Source organism: Chiloscyllium plagiosum, chromosome 15 (genome assembly GCF_004010195.1).
Source record: "Chiloscyllium plagiosum isolate BGI_BamShark_2017 chromosome 15, ASM401019v2, whole genome shotgun sequence".
In the NCBI taxonomy this organism is placed as follows: Eukaryota; Metazoa; Chordata; class Chondrichthyes; order Orectolobiformes; family Hemiscylliidae; genus Chiloscyllium; species Chiloscyllium plagiosum.
This window is the reverse complement of record NC_057724.1, coordinates 33,899,649-33,916,960: the sequence shown is the minus strand read 5'-3', so window position 1 is coordinate 33,916,960 and position 17,312 is coordinate 33,899,649. Positions and strand designations below refer to the sequence as shown.

At 40.6% G+C, this 17,312-nt stretch overlaps 1 protein-coding gene across 3 annotated transcripts in view; it reads left to right on the top strand.

Moving 5' to 3' along the window:
* Positions 1–17,312, top strand: part of LOC122557217 (BCL-6 corepressor-like protein 1) — a 167,762-nt gene that overhangs the window by 93,919 nt on the left and 56,531 nt on the right. For all 3 annotated transcript variants that reach the window (XM_043704668.1, XM_043704669.1, XM_043704670.1), the window contains 2 exons: positions 9,538–9,618; positions 15,091–15,510. In XM_043704668.1, the coding sequence (XP_043560603.1) occupies positions 9,538–9,618; positions 15,091–15,510 (501 nt within the window). The remainder of the gene's footprint in view (positions 1–9,537; positions 9,619–15,090; positions 15,511–17,312) is intronic.

Here is a 17,312-nt window from a genome sequence, read left to right as displayed (position 1 = left end):
TGAAAGGGAAATCATGTTTAATAAAATGGTTGTCATTATTTGACTACAGTTATATTTCTAAAGGTTTTCAATAAGTATCAGATAAAAGGTAACACGATAAGAATTCATGGTGTTGGGGATAATAGCAATAGAAGATTGGCTAATTAATCAGCACGGTGGCTCAGTGGTTAGCACTGCAGCCTCGCAGCACCAGGGACCCGGATTCAATTCCCACTTCGTGCAACTGTCTGTGTGGAGTTTGCACATTCTCCCCGTGTCTGCTTGGGTTTCTGCTGGGTGCTGTGGTTTCCTCCTACAATCCAAAGATGTGTAGGTCAGGTGAATTTGCCATGTTAAATTGCCCATAGTGTTAGGTGCATTACTCGGGTAAATATAGGCTCGGGGAATGTGTCTGGGTGGGTTACTCTTTGGAGGGTCAGCGTGGACTTGTTGGGCTGAATGGCCTGTTTCTAATCTAATCATAAACAGGGAGTCGGGATAAAAGGGTCACTTTTAGGTTGGCAAACTTAACTGCTGAAGTGCAAGGAGTAGAAAGATTTGAACTATTTACAAACTATATTAGTTGTAACCAATTTGACAGCAACGTGAAGAAGTGTAAGGCAAGAAGTTGTGAGAAAGTTCCAAAGTGTCTGCAAAAGGATAAGGATAAATTAAGTGAATGGGTGTAAATTGACAGATGGGATATAAAGTGGAAATTTGTTATGTGGACACTTTGATAGGAATAATAAAATAGAAAAATAATATTATTTCACTGAAAAGCGACTGCAAAATGCTGAAATACAGTGGGGTTAGGTAACGTTGTACACAAATCACAAAATGTTAGTGTCCAGGTACAGCAAATAATTAGGAAGGCAAGTGAAACATTGGCCTTTATTGCAAAGAGGATAGAGTATAAAAATAGCAAAGTTTTGCTACAACTGTTTAGAGCATTAATGAGGGCCCACATTTGGAGCACTGTTTACAGGTATCCACAAGTAGGGATTATACTTTCGCTGGAAGCAGTTCAGAAAACGCTTATAAGACTGATTCCTAGGATAAAGCAGTTGTCTTGTTAGTAAAGGATGAACGAACAGGTGGGCTTATTGTCATTGGCTTTTAGAAGAATAAGAAATGATTTTATATAGGAACACAAGATACTGAAGGGATTTAACAGGCTGCATGCTAAGAGGATATTTCATCATGTCGGAATAGAATGAAATTTTATAACAAATTAACCGTTTAGGGAGATTCAGAAGTTTATGAATGGGAGCTTTTCACTATCAGAGCGAGATTGTAGTAAACGGTTGGATTTAGTTTTGTTTTATTTCTGTATGGCTCCTGACATCTATCCATTGTGGATACTGAATGAGTGGCTATGTAGGTGGCATGAGGGATCATGGGAGGTTGGTGGGGTAAATAAATTGGTTGGGGTATTTTAGGGGCTGGGGAGTTGAGTTCACATTGAAGTAGCTTCAAGGGTTTGGTGTTGGTGAGGCCAAGAGAGCCCATCAACTTGTAAAACAACAGCAAGGAATATCATGCAAACCAAACTGGCCTTCTGACCAACCCTAATGGAACCTGGCAGCCCATGTGCTACCTCTGCATTACTCAACAGATTGGCATGCTTGACTTTATCCTGCATCTGTAGAACACAGAATTAGGCATATTTCACCAGGGAAGTTGTGGCAAGGCAGAAAGTTTCCAGGATTGAGGATGTGCCTTCGAAGCAGGTCCTGACAAATGCTTGACTATTAGTGTTCCACTTCATCTAAATTAATGGATTCAATTATCAGGAATAAAATGGATGATCATGTATATAATAAATTATTTTATGGTGTCAATGTGGATTCAGTTCACCAAGGTCCTTCAGGTCCTTGACAAACTGACAACCTAGTGAGTTGTGGTGTACCTTATGGTCGTATACAATTCTGAGAGCATTAGATATATGCTATGCAAAAGGCATTTAATCAATTCTCAGCTATGAAATTTTCAGCACAAAATCTAAGAACAGATGATAAACTGGGTAAAATGTCAGAAATAATGAATTCTCAAAGCAGGGTGTCAGTGTAATGTCGAGCCTTCAGAAAATAGGAAGTTACCACTATTCTACTTTACGTTGCATCTGAAACTTAATGCAGGTAACCAGAATCACAACTGTATCTGACTAGCAGTTGAATGCAGGAAATAGCATATAGTCAAGTTCAATAATTTTGATGAAATATGTAAGTGAACAGAGCAATGCAATGTTAAAAAAAGGTTAATTGCTTTAATATGTGGATTTTGGATAGCTAAAAATGAAGCCAAGAAAACACCATATGGCACCCTGCTTTGAGTTTTTATTGGATCTATTGTGTAGGCAAGGAAGTGGAATCTCTTTGGAGAAACCCGTGACAGCCTGATTGGATTAGTATCTGCCAATCAGGTAAGGTGCTGTTTAGAGCAGCTTGCATGCCATTAAAGTTCCTTTGTTAACTCAGTTAGCTGTCTGACTGATTTGCAAAGCAAGATGAAACCAACAGCGTGGGGTCAATTCTCACATTAGTTGAAGTCACTATCAAGCACCTTCTCAAACTCTCTTCTCACCTGAAGTGTGGTTAATCCACCACCAGACATGTTTCTCTCTCTCTGTCTACTGAGAGAGTAGGTTATGGTCCAGTAGAACTATTATGATTTAACCTTTTTTAACTGGTACTAAGAGTCTAAAGATTGATCCAAGATCCTACTGTCAAAATGGTAGCATTGTTCAGTCCATGAGCTGGTGAATATGGAATGATGTTTCAAGGACTAGGGAAAAGCATTTAACTTGTACCCTGAGTTTTCCTTGCCGCCTGGTCTCCTGAGGCCAGCAGGGTTAAACCTGCAGCTTAGGTCATCTCAAAGGGTGACAGCTTCATTGAGGTATTAAAGTTATCAACTTGCCTTCTTGGGGTGTTTTGGTTGTTTTGTGCCTTGTTTTGTTTCCGTTAAAGCAGGGAGTGGGCGGACTAGAATTGAATTTGAGATTTTTGAAATTTCACTTCTTGCCCAGCTCCATCCTAGTCATTATTTGGGTTATTAAGATTCTAGAAGTCCTAGAACATAGAACAGTACAGCACAGTACAGGTCCTTTGACCCTCGATGTTGTGCCAGCCTGTCATCCAACTCTTAAGATCAGACTAACCTACATACCTTTCATTGTTCAATCTTCCATGTGCCTATCCAAGAATCGCTTAAATGTCCCCAATGTATCTGACTCTACTACTATTGCAGGCAGTGCATTTCCCACCACTTTCCATGTAAAGAACCTACCTCTGTCATCTCCCCTAAACCTTCCTCCAATTACCTTAAAATTACACCTCTAATGATATACATTACCACCATGGGGAGAAAGTCTCTGGCTTACCCACTTTATCTGTGCCTCTCAGGCGACTCTCTGTGTGGAGTTTGTACATTCTCCCCGTGTCTCCGTGGGTTTCCTCCGGGTGCTCCGGTTTCCTCCCACAATCCAAAAAATTGTGCAGGTTAGGTGAATTGGCCATGCTAAATTGCCCGTAGTGTTAGGTGAAGGGGTAAATGTAGGGGAATAGGTCTAGGTGGGTTACGCTTCAGCGGGTCGGTGTGGACTTGTTGGGCCGAAGGGCCTGTTTCCACACTGTAAGTAATCTAAGTAATCTAATCTAGTCTAAGTAAATCTTGTACACCTCTGTCAAGTCAACTCTCATCCTCCTTCATTCTAATGAGAAAAGCCATAGCTACCTCAACCTTTCCAGTCCGGGCAACATACTGGTAAATCTCTGCACCCTCTGTAAAGCTTCCACATCTTTCCTCTAATGAGGCGACCAGTACTGAACACAATATTCCAAGTTTGGCCTAACCAGGGTTCTATAGTTTTGCAGCATAAGCTCACGGCTCTTAAATTCAATTCCCCTGGTAATGAAAGCCAACACGCCATATGCTTTCTTAACAACCCTATGAACTTGGGTGGCAACTTTGAGGGATCTGTGGACATGGAGCCCAAGATCCCTTTGTTTCTCTACACTGCCAAGAATCTTGCCTTTAACCCTGTATTCTGCATTTAGGTTTGGCCTTCCAAAGTGAACGGCCAAAAGTCATGTGTACCATGACTTTTGCTACTCTGCCTCCCCCTTACGAATCCAGTAGACTTGATCTGAGACATCCCTGACCCCAGCACCCGGGAGGCAACGCACCATCCTGGAGTCTCGCTCACGACCACAGAACATCCTGTCCCTTCCTCTCAGGATTGCATCTCTTATCACTGCTGCTCTCCTATTCTGCTCGCTTCCCTTCTGAGCCATCGAGTCAGGCTCACTGGCAGAAATTTGGCCATTCTACATTTTTCATGTCCTCCACAGTAAATACTGATGCAAAATACTCGTTTAGTATCTCCCCCATCTCCTGCGGCTCCACACAGAGACTGTCTTGCTGATCTTTGAGAGGCCCTATTCGCTCCCTCGTTACTCTTTTTGTCCTTGTTGTATTTGTAAAACCCTTTGGATCCTCCTCAACTCTATTTGCCAAAGGTATCTCATGTCCCCTTTTTCCCCCTCCTGATTTTCCTCTTAAATATACTCCTACTGCCTTTGTGCTGCTCGAAGGGTTCACTCGATCTCTCCTGTCTTTACCTGACATATGCTTCTTTCTTTTTCTTAACCAAATCCTCAATTTATCTAGTCATCCAGCATTCCCTACACCTACCAGCCTTTCCTTTCACTTTAACAGAAATATACTTTCGCTGGATTCTTGTTATCTCATTTCTAAAGGCTTCCCATTTTCCAGCCTACTTTTTATCAGCGAACGAAGTAGAAGTGTGAGAGATGATATTGCTCAGAATTTGAAGATTGTAAACTTTAGCCCAGTATGATTACTATAAACTAAAGAGTAGAAGTAAAGCAAGAAGGTAAGGAGTCAAGCTATTAAATGGGAATTCAAATGTGATCTGAGAATGTCTCTGTTCTTAAAAAGAGTAATAAACATGTGCAATGGATTTTCAGATGGAACAGTGGGGACAAAATCCTAAAATAATTCTAAAAAACAGTTTGATTACATTTCAAAGAAGAGTCACTGGATTCAAAGCGCTAACTCTCCCTCTTTCCACTGATACTGCCAGACCTGCTATATTTCTCCACCACTACTTGTTTTTATTATTGACCATACTGTGAACATTTGTCTGCTTAAATGAATGGTTCTCCTACTTAATTATCTTGCATAAGCTTCCATAATGAGATTATTACAGGGCATATAGGATGCTAGATTGATGGAGGTTTTATCAGTTCATAACCAAGCTATTGGAACATCAAAACATTTGGGCCCAAGGATTGTCGACTGAGCTCCAAGTATAACTGTAGCAGGAGTCTCGTAGAATTCTGTAGGAAGGAGCAAGGTCCTTTGATTTATTTTAAAATTTATTGGTGATGGTCTTATAAAGTTAGAAGTTTTTGTTTTCCCTTTATGCGGAAAATTAGACCGTTCAGCTGCTGTTCACAGAGAGATTTTGTGTACTTATGTGTCTATGCGTTTACTCATAATTGAGGTGGGCAATGAGCATGCACGTTTCCAAAAATATTCATGATTTGAATTTTGTGTCCTACCAATTCAGTCATGACCTTACTGTGTTTCAGTCTGTTTCCCCAAATTAACTCTCTTCCTTTGTTGCTCTCTGTCTTCGTAATTTCTCAACTTCCCTCAACTCTCTCTCTCTCTCTCTCTCTTTCTCTCTCTCTCTCTTTCTCTCTCTCTCTCTCTCTCCCCCCTTTCCAATTTCTCCATTTCTGATTCCTGATATCTCACCACCTACTCTTTCTCTGTCTCACATGTATATATATTTCAGTTGCTTCCCCACTTATAATCATTTTCTGTTGTAGCAATTTTCACCATGCCTTTGTAACCTCAGGATTTGATGATTGCACTGTTTTCCTGATCAGCTTTCCATCCTCCACTTTCTGAGTTGGGATCATGCTTATCTCTGCAGTTTATCTCCTGCCATGAAAGCTTATAAGATGTCTGCACTTCTCCAGTTCTGCTGGTTTGTGCATATCCAGTGTTAGTTAATCCACCATTGGTGACCAGCCTCCAATGTCTGAACCTAATTTTTGTTATAAACTTCTCCATCTCTTTAAAATGCGCCTTTAAACCTTCGTCCTCAACCAAGCTTTTGGTAACTTGGCCTCATCATTCCTTATGTGGCTTAGTCTCAAGTTTTGTTTGCTCCTATGGAACATTGTTGAGCATTTTAGAAGTTTTATCCTCAGAGTGCTATTTCCAACAACCCTGTTTTCGTTTCTGACCTTGATGAGTAGCACTCAGTAAGGTATTTGGAATATAGATGGTTTTGACAGTGCGATCAGCCATGCATATCATGGATGTCAGTGTTGCTAGATTTCTGTACTCTTAAAAAACATACGTATTTTAATGTCGCAAGTACTTTGGCCTTCAATTGTCAGCTTTTTCTGTTTCTTCTTTAGTGATATGAGCAAGGTAGCAATCATTGACCAGGCCTAATCACCCTTGAACTGATTGATTTGCTAGGCTATCTCAGAGGGCTGCTAAGCATCAAGTATATTGCTGTTGTTCTGCGGTCACATTTACCAGACAAGGTGCAGACAGCAAAGGACCATAAGACATAGGAGCAGAATTTAGGCCATTCAACCCATCGTGTCTGCTCCGCCATTCAGTCATGGCTGATAAGTTTCTCAAACCAATTCTCCTGCTTTCTCCCTGTAACCTTTGATCCCCTTGATACTCAAGGACCTATCTATCTCAGTCTTATATATACTCAATAACCTAGCCTCCACAGTCTTCTGTAGTGGTGAATTCCATAGATTCACCATTCTCTGGCTGAAGATATTTCTCCTTATCTCCATTATAAAATGTCTTCCTTTTACTCTAAGGCTATGTCCTTGGGTCTTAGTCTCTCCTACCAATGGAAACATCTTCCCAACATCTATTCTGTCCAGGCTAATCAGAATTCTGTATGTTTCAATTAGATCCCCCCCTCATCCTTTTAAGCTCCAAGTACAGACCCAGAGTCCTTAAACGTTCCTCATATGTTAAGCTTTTTATTCCTGGGGCCATTCTTGTGAACCTACTCTGAACACACTCCAGGGCCAGTACATCCTTCCTGAGATATGGAACCCAAAACTGCACACTACTCTCGATGGGTAGTAGTGAATCAGCTGAGGTTTTACAACAATTCATACTAGTTTCGTAGTTACCATCACTGGGACTAGATGGACTAGATTTCAGTTCCAGTTCTACTGTGTGAATTCAAATTCCTCCAGATTACAGTCCATTGACATTACCACTATGCCACCATCTCCCCAGAGGTCTGTAGACCTGCTTTCTTTCCTTTGCATTTTGATGGTGCTTCCAGTTCATGAATGCTAAGAATTTGCAACAATGTACGTCATGGATTTCCTAGTTGTTCTCGTCAGTCAGTTTGATGTTTCCTGGTAGAGAAATATTGGCTGTCCTCGCACGCAGCATTTATGAAGGATTTAAGGGCAGACCAGGCACTATGGACATTCTGTGGTTCCTTTCATTGAGCCTTGTCAGGTTGGCTGTGATGAGTAGGTCTTCTTTGCCAGAGGCCTTGAGTCCATTGATATTGAATTTCTTACAGCTGTGCTTCTGCTGTTACTGCCACTTATGGGGCAGCCAGATTGAGATAGTAGACCAGATTAGGCAAGCCATCAGCTTCTGTCATGATGCTAATCAGTGCAGTCCCTCACAGTGGTGATGACATAGTCGAGCTGGTATCAATGCTGGGAGCAAGAGTGTTGTTATGAATGCTTTTATTTGTGTCTCTGACAAAATGACATGTTTATTATGATCAGGCCAAGCCATAGGCATTTTGTTAAAGAGAAGGACTCCAATGTGTGTGTCTTCCTTATGGCATTTGTACTTTTCCATAGATTTGTGTCCATCCCAACTCTGAATCATCAAAGAGAATCTGCTTGTTACTCTGGGACTTGGGACAATTGATAAAAGCTGGAGTAGAATTCTTCTTTCATCTCATCTGTTGCTTTTAGACTTGAAGCATATATGGTGTATTGCTTTGGGTTAGAACGAGTTGAAGGATCATGAGGGATTTGTTCATTCCACAGGGGGCTCATTGAGATGGTCAGCTAGTTGTTTTTACAGCAAAACCAATCCCATGAAGTTGTTATTTTTAGATTTACCTTTCCAGAAGAAGGTGTATCTTGTAAGCTTGTTATTTGATCAGATCTTCTGCCTGCTATGACTCACTTAAGCAATGTCATTGTCATAGAATTGAAGTTCCCAGTCTGTGATAGCAGACTCTGAGGTTTGTAATCTTATGCAGACTCTCAACTCTCTGTTCTAGCCTCTAAAACATCCTGAATTTTGAGTATACCATCATTGGTAATCACATCTTCAACCATCAAGTCCAAGTGTCAAAATATGCTTTGCAATATCACTGTGAAGAACCTCGTTATGTCTTCCAAGGTTTTAGGCTAAGTACAAGTATCATACAAAGTTATTATCTCGGAAACAGGCACAATATGTTGAACAGTCTCCAGTATTAAATTATTCTCTTTTGCGCAAAAACTATAAAGAGATTGAAGAAGGCATAGAAAAAAATAATAATGATTACAGAATGAAGAGATTAAAATTGAAAGACTGAAAAACTTGTTCTATTTTCTGTAGGAAAAGGAAACTAAGGGAGTGAACGTACCATTAAAAATCATGTCTTTTAATAGGCTAAACATGGGATGAGTTTCCATTTGAGGGTGAATCCAGTACTATAACAGGAGAAAGTTCTTTATTCACAGAGTGGATCTTGCTATTACGTGAAATAATAGAGATGGCTAGCACAGATAAATTTATGGGGAATATAAATGAGTCCTTGAGTGTGAAAAGAAAATAAAGGAGTGTAAGCACTGAACCAGTTGAGCTGAGGGACCAGATTATACAGGGTAAATTCCAAATAATCTCCAGAATAAATTACCGCTTGCTTTAGTTTATTCTTTTTCATTATGATTTTTGGACATTGAATTTTTTCCAAAACTAAAAATAACAAAGAAATAATTAACTGCTGCTTGAATTACAATTGAGAACTCGTGTCTGCTTCAGTTTCCAAAGCTTGAGTTCTTTAAATGCCAGAGATTATTTTCTTTTAGACCCATGTTTTTGTCTTGAATTTTAATTTCAGTTAAAACACTATGCATTAAATAAATTTAACTCTGGTTTTAATTTTTGCAGCAAACATAATTTTCAGTCAGAGTGTTTGCTTTCTCATTTTTGTCACCACCACAACACTGGTATGCAAATGGACAATCACATTAAATTTCACCTTGAAGTTGGCTTTATCATGTATTTCCAAAACAGAGCAATAGCAGCTTTACTCTGCACTGTGTGCCTAGGGGCAGTGGTGCTTGGATAATGAAATGGGACATGTTCCACACCCTAATACTAATATTTCTTGAAGGGGCAAAAACTATTTTTTGAATGTAGAAATCCTATAGATCTTGAAGAGACTAAGTATTACATGAAAATGTTCTGATTTAATTAAGTTTTTACTTTTGTTTCCTACTTTCTCAGATCTTTCTTTAAGAAAAGGCAAAAATAGTTTTAAGGACTTCATTCCAGTGGTGTTGAAAACCAGGACACGTAGTCAGTCAGGTGAGTAAACTTTTCTTCAAATAGGAAATTGTGGCAGACCAGGCCAGAACCACCAGAATGCTCATGATCCAGAATATAGCTAAAGTGTTCACAGGAAAAAATGAACATCTCAGCAGGTATAATGAGATGGACTACTTTGTTCTTGTAATAAAAACTACAACACAAGGGGCAGAGGAACAGTCAAAGGGAGAGCTCCAGAGCAGGCAATCAGCCTTGCCTCGAGAGGGGAGCAGTCCAAGAGCTTGAAAACCGTGCACAACGGGAGCCTCCTGTAGTTACTTTTTAATTTGGTGTAGGGGAAGAAGCTGATTGGTGAGTATTGATCAGGTTTTCTAGTATTTTAATTGTAATAAATAGTGTTAAAATTATGAGATGTTAGGTTAGCTTGGCCAAGTGGAATGCACATTCTGTATAATGTGTAAAGTCATAGACACACTTCCTGACCCTGATGAACACTTGAAGAAATGTCACCAGCTGCATAAACTTGGGCTCCAGGTTTTGGAACTTGAGCAGTGGCCCAAGTCGGTATTGTGCATCCTCAAGGTAGGGAACTATGTGGATAGAATGTTTTAAGGAGATTACCACACCGCAAGTTAGAACTGTACAGGCAGCAGGGAATTGGTGACTGTCAGGCAGTCTGAGAGCCAAGCAGACAATGCAGGAGTACCTTGACTTGCTTGTTAATTGTTATTCTTTTTGGATACTGGTGAGCCTGATTGTTTCCTCAGGAGAGTGCATCCAGAGCAAAGTTATTGGCACCATGGGCAGCTCAACCATATGGATAGGGTGATGTGTGAAGAACAATGGAAGAGCAATAGTGATAGGGGATTCCATAGGTGGCAGTTCAGACAGGTACTCTTGCAGCAATCAGCTTGGTTCCAAGATATTATGTTGCCTCCCTAGTGGTCGGGTAAAAGATGTTACAGTGTGGCTGCAGGACATTCTTCTGGGAGATAGTAATTATTAGAGATTGTGTACCATGTCAGTACTAATGGCTAAGGTAGGACTGGGGGTAAGTTTCTTACCAAACTGATTCTCCAGATGGCAGGACTGACCTGTGAAGAAAGACTGGATTGATTGAGTTTGTACTCACCGGAATTTAGAAGAATGAGGGGCGATCTCATAGAAACATATAAAATATTCAATTAGATTCCCTACAGTGTGGAAACAGGCCCTTCAGCCCAACAAGCCCTCACCGACCCTCCAAAGAGTAACCTACCCAATCCCACTTCCCTCTGACTAATGCACCTAACACTATGGGCAATTTAGCACAGCCAATTCACCTGACCTGCACATCTTTGGACTGTGGGAGGAAACTGGAGCACCCGGAGGAAACCCACGCAGACATGGGGAGAATGTGCAAACTCCACACAGACAATCACCCGAGGCTGGAATTGAACCTGGGACCCTGGTGCTGTGAGGCAACAGTGCTAGCCACTGAGCCACTATGCCACCCTTAAATATTGATGAGACTGGACAGGCTAGATGCAGGAAGAATGTTCCGGATGTTGGGGAAAGTCTAGAACAGGGTTCACAATCTAAGAATAAGGGGTATATCATTCAGAACTGAGTAGGGGAAGAATTTCTTCATTCAGAGTTGTAAATCTGTGGAATTTTTGACCACAAAGAACTATTGGGGTCAGTTTGTTAGGTATATTCAAGAGGGAGCTGGACATGGCCCTTGTGGCTAAAGGGATCAAAGGCTATGAAGGGAAAGCGGGAGTGGGATACTGAAAATGCATGATCAGCCATGATCACATGAAATGGTGGCATAGGCTCGAAGGACCACATGGACTACTTTTGCACCTATTTTCTGTGTTTTTGTGAAAGCATTTTCAGGAAGCTAGGTACGAGATTGAGAGGCAGAACAGAGTTGAAGATTTACTTGTAATCATAGAATTATGGAATAATACAGTATAGAATAGGGCCTTTGGCCCATCAAATCTGTACTGAAAAAATATACTCCTATTTACACTCATCCCACTTTCCTGCACTAGGCCTATAGCCTGGAATGTTTTGACAATACAAGTGTTCATCAAAATACCTTTTTAAAGGTTGTGAGGTTTCCTGCCTCAACTGACCTTTCAACCTGTGCATTCCAGACTTCCCTGTATACCCCTACCCCTTCCTTTCACCTTAAAATTATGCCCCATCTTATTGATGCTTCAACTAAGGAGAACAGCTGCTTTCTATTCACCCTGCCTATGCCCCTTACAATTTTATACACCTCTATCAGAACCCCCTCAACCTTTTCTGCTTCAAAGAAAACAACCTGAACTTACCCAGCTTCTCTTCATAGCTGAAGTGCTCCATCCCAGGCAACATCCTGGCGAATCTCCTTGGTACCCTCTCCAGTGTGTTCACATTTTTCTATATTGTGGTGACTGGAACTGCATACATTTGTTGCTTAACCAAAGTTATAAACAACTCAGCATGACCTCCCTGCTCTTATAATTTATGCCTCAACTGATGAAAGCCCTGCTGCCTTCAAAACTAACCTATTAACCCGTCCACGCCTTCAGTGATCTGTGGACAAGCACCGCAAGATCCTACTATTCCTCCAAGCTCCCTAGTATCTTGCTATTCACTGAGTGCTCCCTTGTCCTGTTTCTTCTTCGAAAGTGCATAGCCTCACATTTATCAGTCTCTGATCTGTTCATCTGATTGACCTGCTCATCTGACTAATCTGTCTATATCTTCCTCCTCACTGTCAACAACTCAGCCAATCTTTGCACATCTATAAACTTACTTAGCATCCTTCCCACATTCTCACCTACATCATTTTTGAGTATCACAAACAATAAAGGACCCATCAATGATCCCTGCAGTGCACTGCTGCACACCAGGCTCCGGTCACACAGACAGCTTTGAATTGAATTGAATGATTCATTGTCACTTGTATTTTACAGTGAATAATACAGTATAGTACAGTAAAAAAAACTTGAGCTTCCCCACAATCCAGCACAATTTTGAATTAGTTTAAGAATAAAAAGATAAATTGAAAGAGAATCTGGCTTCGTTCCACTGCCTCCGCCATGGGTCCTGAGCCCTGACTCAGCTCACCAGTGTATCTCCAGACTCACCAACATTGGATTTGCTAACTGCCTGTCTTCTGTCACTAAGACTATGTTTGATCCATCATGACAAGTTAGCCTGGATCCCATGAGCTTTTACTTTCTTTCAGTTTCCCATGTGGGACCTAGTCATAGGCCTTGCTGAAATCCACCTAAACTACATCAACTGCCCTAACCTCATCCAAACACTTGGTCACAACCTTGAAAATTTGTTCGACATGACCTCTCTCTGACAGAGCCGTGCTGTGTATCCCTGATCAAACTTTGCCTTTTTAAATGGAAATTTACTCTTTCGCTATTTATTTTCTCCAATAGTTTCCCTACCACTGATGTTAAACTCACTGGTTGGTCCATAGTTCCTTAGTCTATTTCTACCGCCTTTTTTTAAAATCTTCTATAATACTAAGCACAATAGTAGGAGAATTGAGTGATTGATTTTGCAACCAACTAGCTAGTGTAGCAGGGTGGACATCAGATTTCTGAGCCAACGAGACCTCTTTTGGCGAAGTTCGGACCTGTGCAAGCTGGCTAGTCTACCCCTGAACAGGGCCAGGAGAAATATTTGATTAGAAGATTTAATTATAGGAGTAGAGAAAACAGTTAGGGTGATTAAGCTTTGGAAACTCTAAGGTTACATTGTGAATGCAAGACAAGGCCGAAATTATCCACTGACCTGATTTTATTGTTTTTAATTGCGATTCAAATCTCCTGGTCATATTTTTTTATGCCCCCCACACTACTGACATACAGCAGGAGTGTTCATATTTCTCAGCACAGTGTGGGTGGGTGTGTGAGGGGAATGTGTGTGTGCGCACACGCAAGATACAGTGAAAAACATTTATTAACATTCTGCCACCAGAAAAGACACCCGTGTGGCTAATGAACCAGTGACAAGCAAAGCCCAGAGCCAGCAATGTTTACGTGAGAAAAGGTGAAGGGGAGGGTAGGGACTGAATCAGAATAGAATTGGAGGGGGAAATAAAGCACTCCATTCCCCACAGTGCCCATCTCTCCCTAAAAAGGCCAAGGTATACACCGCATGCTCCTTCTCCAGCAACATCTGGGCCCAAACATAACTGTGGAAGAGGGGCAGGCATAGATGTTATTTTATTGAAATGTGGGGACAGGATATCTAAAATATGGTAGTCAGCGAAATATTAGCTAAAGCGATGTGAATATTGCTGATAAGCACCACATGATCTTGGAATTTTTTTATCTTGCACTCATGAGGACAAAGGCAAGAATGGCAAATTTCAAACAATCAACAATTTATACTACAAGAGATGAGACTACTGATTGATTTACTAGACGACTGATTGAAGCATAGCAGTGGAGAACTATAGGTTCTTCCAAGTAATTCAAAAAAAGGTGCATGCATTAAATGTAATCTGTGCAAACTAAAGGAATATATCCAAATGTAGGACATTTCTCGTAAGCGTAAATGAACCATGTGTGAGCTTGGCTGATAATCTTAAATTGATTGTTAGTGTGGTTATTGGTGCACTTTGGATTGTTCAGCCCAATAAGAGAATCAGTTTTGTTTTGGATTCTGCAAGGGATGACTGAGTATAGTCTGTTTTCTGCCTGTAACCAACAACCAAAGGAACATGCTGCTTGAGTCAATCAACTAATTGTTGGCTCTTATGGCCTACTTACCTGGTGTCCCACTGGTACTGAAATTCGTCCTTAACATTACTCAATCGAGACATTTCTAAATCGGTGTATAACATTCACTGTTTATAGTGATGCTTTAGAAAGTCAAGCTGCTGCAAAGATGTAACTGCAGTGTTACAAATGGACATTAGTAATTTCTGATAGAAAGGTTGATACTGAGAACTGGAAAAGACAGACTTTTTGACTTTTAAATTACGAGTTGGATTATGTCTGCATAACTTAGTCCAGTTATACTGTGGCTGCTAATCCAAAGACTCTGCATGGATCTGACTATCTACTGGGGACAAATTCAACTCCAGGGTTCAGTTGGCTGATAATCCTGTCCCAAGAGAACCAAATTCCTTCTGCCTTTTTGTATACATGCAATTAACTTTCCAAGTTCACATGGACATTTGGAAAAAGGTGGTTAAAGGCTGCTGGTACGTGTGAAATCATAACTGATTGAAAACTGGCACGGTCAGAGAACAGGAGAGAAAATTGGTAGTGAAATTTATATGTTGGTTTTAAGGTTGTGGCGATAGTTGGTCAGCAAGAGCAATGTAGTGAATTGGCAACACTGTCGTAATAGGCATTAGACATGGTCAAAGTAAAAAGTCATGATCAAAACCACAGGAAATTGATTTGGACATTGGCAGTTTCAGATTACAACAATATCATTCTAAAACCCTGGAAGATTAAATGTATTTTATACATTACAAAGAAGTTTTTAATTTGTTTATTTCAGAAAGTTTCTGTGTCTCATCAGTACATGCGACCTGTGACCAGACGGACAGTACATTGGAAGAAAGTCAGCTTATGCATGAGGAAGTGGAAAATGATGTAAAAGCAAAGAAAAGTTCAAGGAGTTGGGAGAAGTCTACAACGGAGAATAAAGGGACCAAAGAAGAGAGTGAGGTGGGAAGGACTGGCAGTTCAATAACTGACGTGGGTGAACAGAATAGTTTGGAACCACTTGACTCGGGTTGTATAACAGAAATTGATGGGAATTGTAAAAGTAGTAATAAACGAAACCCTGCCTTCAAAACGCAAATAAGAACCAGTAGGAAGAAATTTAAAAGTGAGAAGGATTCTGAAGTACTTTTACACAAAAGGGACGAAAATCAAGATAGCACAGGAATAAAGACACGGAAAGCTGTTACTACAGGTAAAGTTCAATATCTTTTGAGCATTTTATGCTTTATTACTTGAAGAAATGTATGTTTTAAAATCTGCTTTGAGTGTTATTAATCTTGACTGATGGCAAATTCTCAAAACTTCAGAGTTTTCTGTCTTTTGTTGGTGAAAAGCTCCTCACACTGTACTCCACTCAAAACCCAGCTTGGAATTCATTGGCTGTTTTTTGTCAGTGAAATGATTCTAGCTACTAAAAATATTGAAGCTCAATTATTTCTCAGTACAGAAAAACATTGGAGTTCAGTACCTATCTGCTCTTAAATAAGTGAGTTTTACAGCAAATATTTCAGGAGCATTCAGACAAAATATGCTAGTTGTACTTCATAACTTGTTAGGTTATATGGCAGTGGAAAATTTGAGAATTGTGTGAACCATGTGCATTGGCCCAAACTTTGGGTTCGATGTGTGGTCCTGTAGTTGTGTAAAAGTTTGGGGAAACATCATGTTGTCTATTTGTCACATGGTATTCAGGCACTTTCATTGCTTCAGTGGAAGTGTAGGGTAGCCTGCTTTTGAGTCTGTTAAGGCTCTTTAGTTCCCTTTAACCCATGAGGTTAGCCTCTTCCACCCCAGGTCACATTACCTTCCCCTGCCCACCTCTCAAACCACAGGCTCCAGCACTCTTCACGACCCTGCAGACACCTGCCAGCTTGGCCCAAGCAACGCAGTCCCAGTACTGGTTAACACTTCCACCAGACAGTGCTGGGACGACAGAGCTGCCAGTCTTCTAATTGGCCAGCATCTCATCAAGGTGAGATTTCTGACGTTCTAAAGTAATTCATGCAGCTGTCTGTTTGTAGGGTCAGCTTACCACCAGTGTTTTAGCAAGGGGACCTGGTAATTTGGTGCCTCATTAAATTCAGCTCCAAATGTGATGCTGCCTAAAGCAAATTATTTTGTTCCAGAACTAATACTTTCATAGGTTGACTGTTGGTATCAAACAAGAACAAGTTAAAATTAAACCACTGATACAAGCATATTTCTCGTACAAGAAAGTAAAAAGCATTGATTTAAAGGATTCTGTCTTGTAGTATATCCTCAGTATAGATAACATACAAACAGCCAAAGTAGGCCATTCAGTCCTACAAATCTGCTCCAACATTTAGAGTCAATCATGGATGATCTTGTTTGTGTTCTATATTCCTATCTCCTCCCCCATTAAATTTTGATTCCATTACCTAAAAGGAATCTGTTTACTCCAGCCTTAACAACATTCAGTACTGTACATCATCTGGTGAAGAGGAAGAAGAAGGCTTATGTTAGGATGCGATGTGAAGGCTCAGTTAGAGCACTTAAGGATTACAAGGTAGCCAGGAAAGACCTAAAGAGAGAGCTCAGAAGAGCCAGGAGGAGACATGAGAAGTTGTTGGCGGATAGGATCAGAGTAAACCCTAAGGCTTTCTATAGGTATTTAAGGAATAAAAGAATGACGAGAGTAAGATTAGGGCCAATCAAGGATAGTAGTGGGAAGTTGTGTGTGGAGTCAGAGGAGATAGGGAAAGCACTAAATGAATATTTTTCGACAGTATTCACTCTAGAAGACGACAATGTTGTTGAGGAGAATACTGAGATACAGGCTACTAGACTAGGTGGGATTGAGGTTCATAAGGAAGAGGTATTAGAAATCCTGCAGAGTGTGAAAATAGATAAGTCCCCTGGGCCGGATGGGATTTATCCTAGGATCCTCGGGGAAGCCAGGGAGGAGATTGCCGAGCCTTTGACATTGATCTTTAAATCGTTTACAGGAATAGTGCCAGAAGATTGGAGGATAGC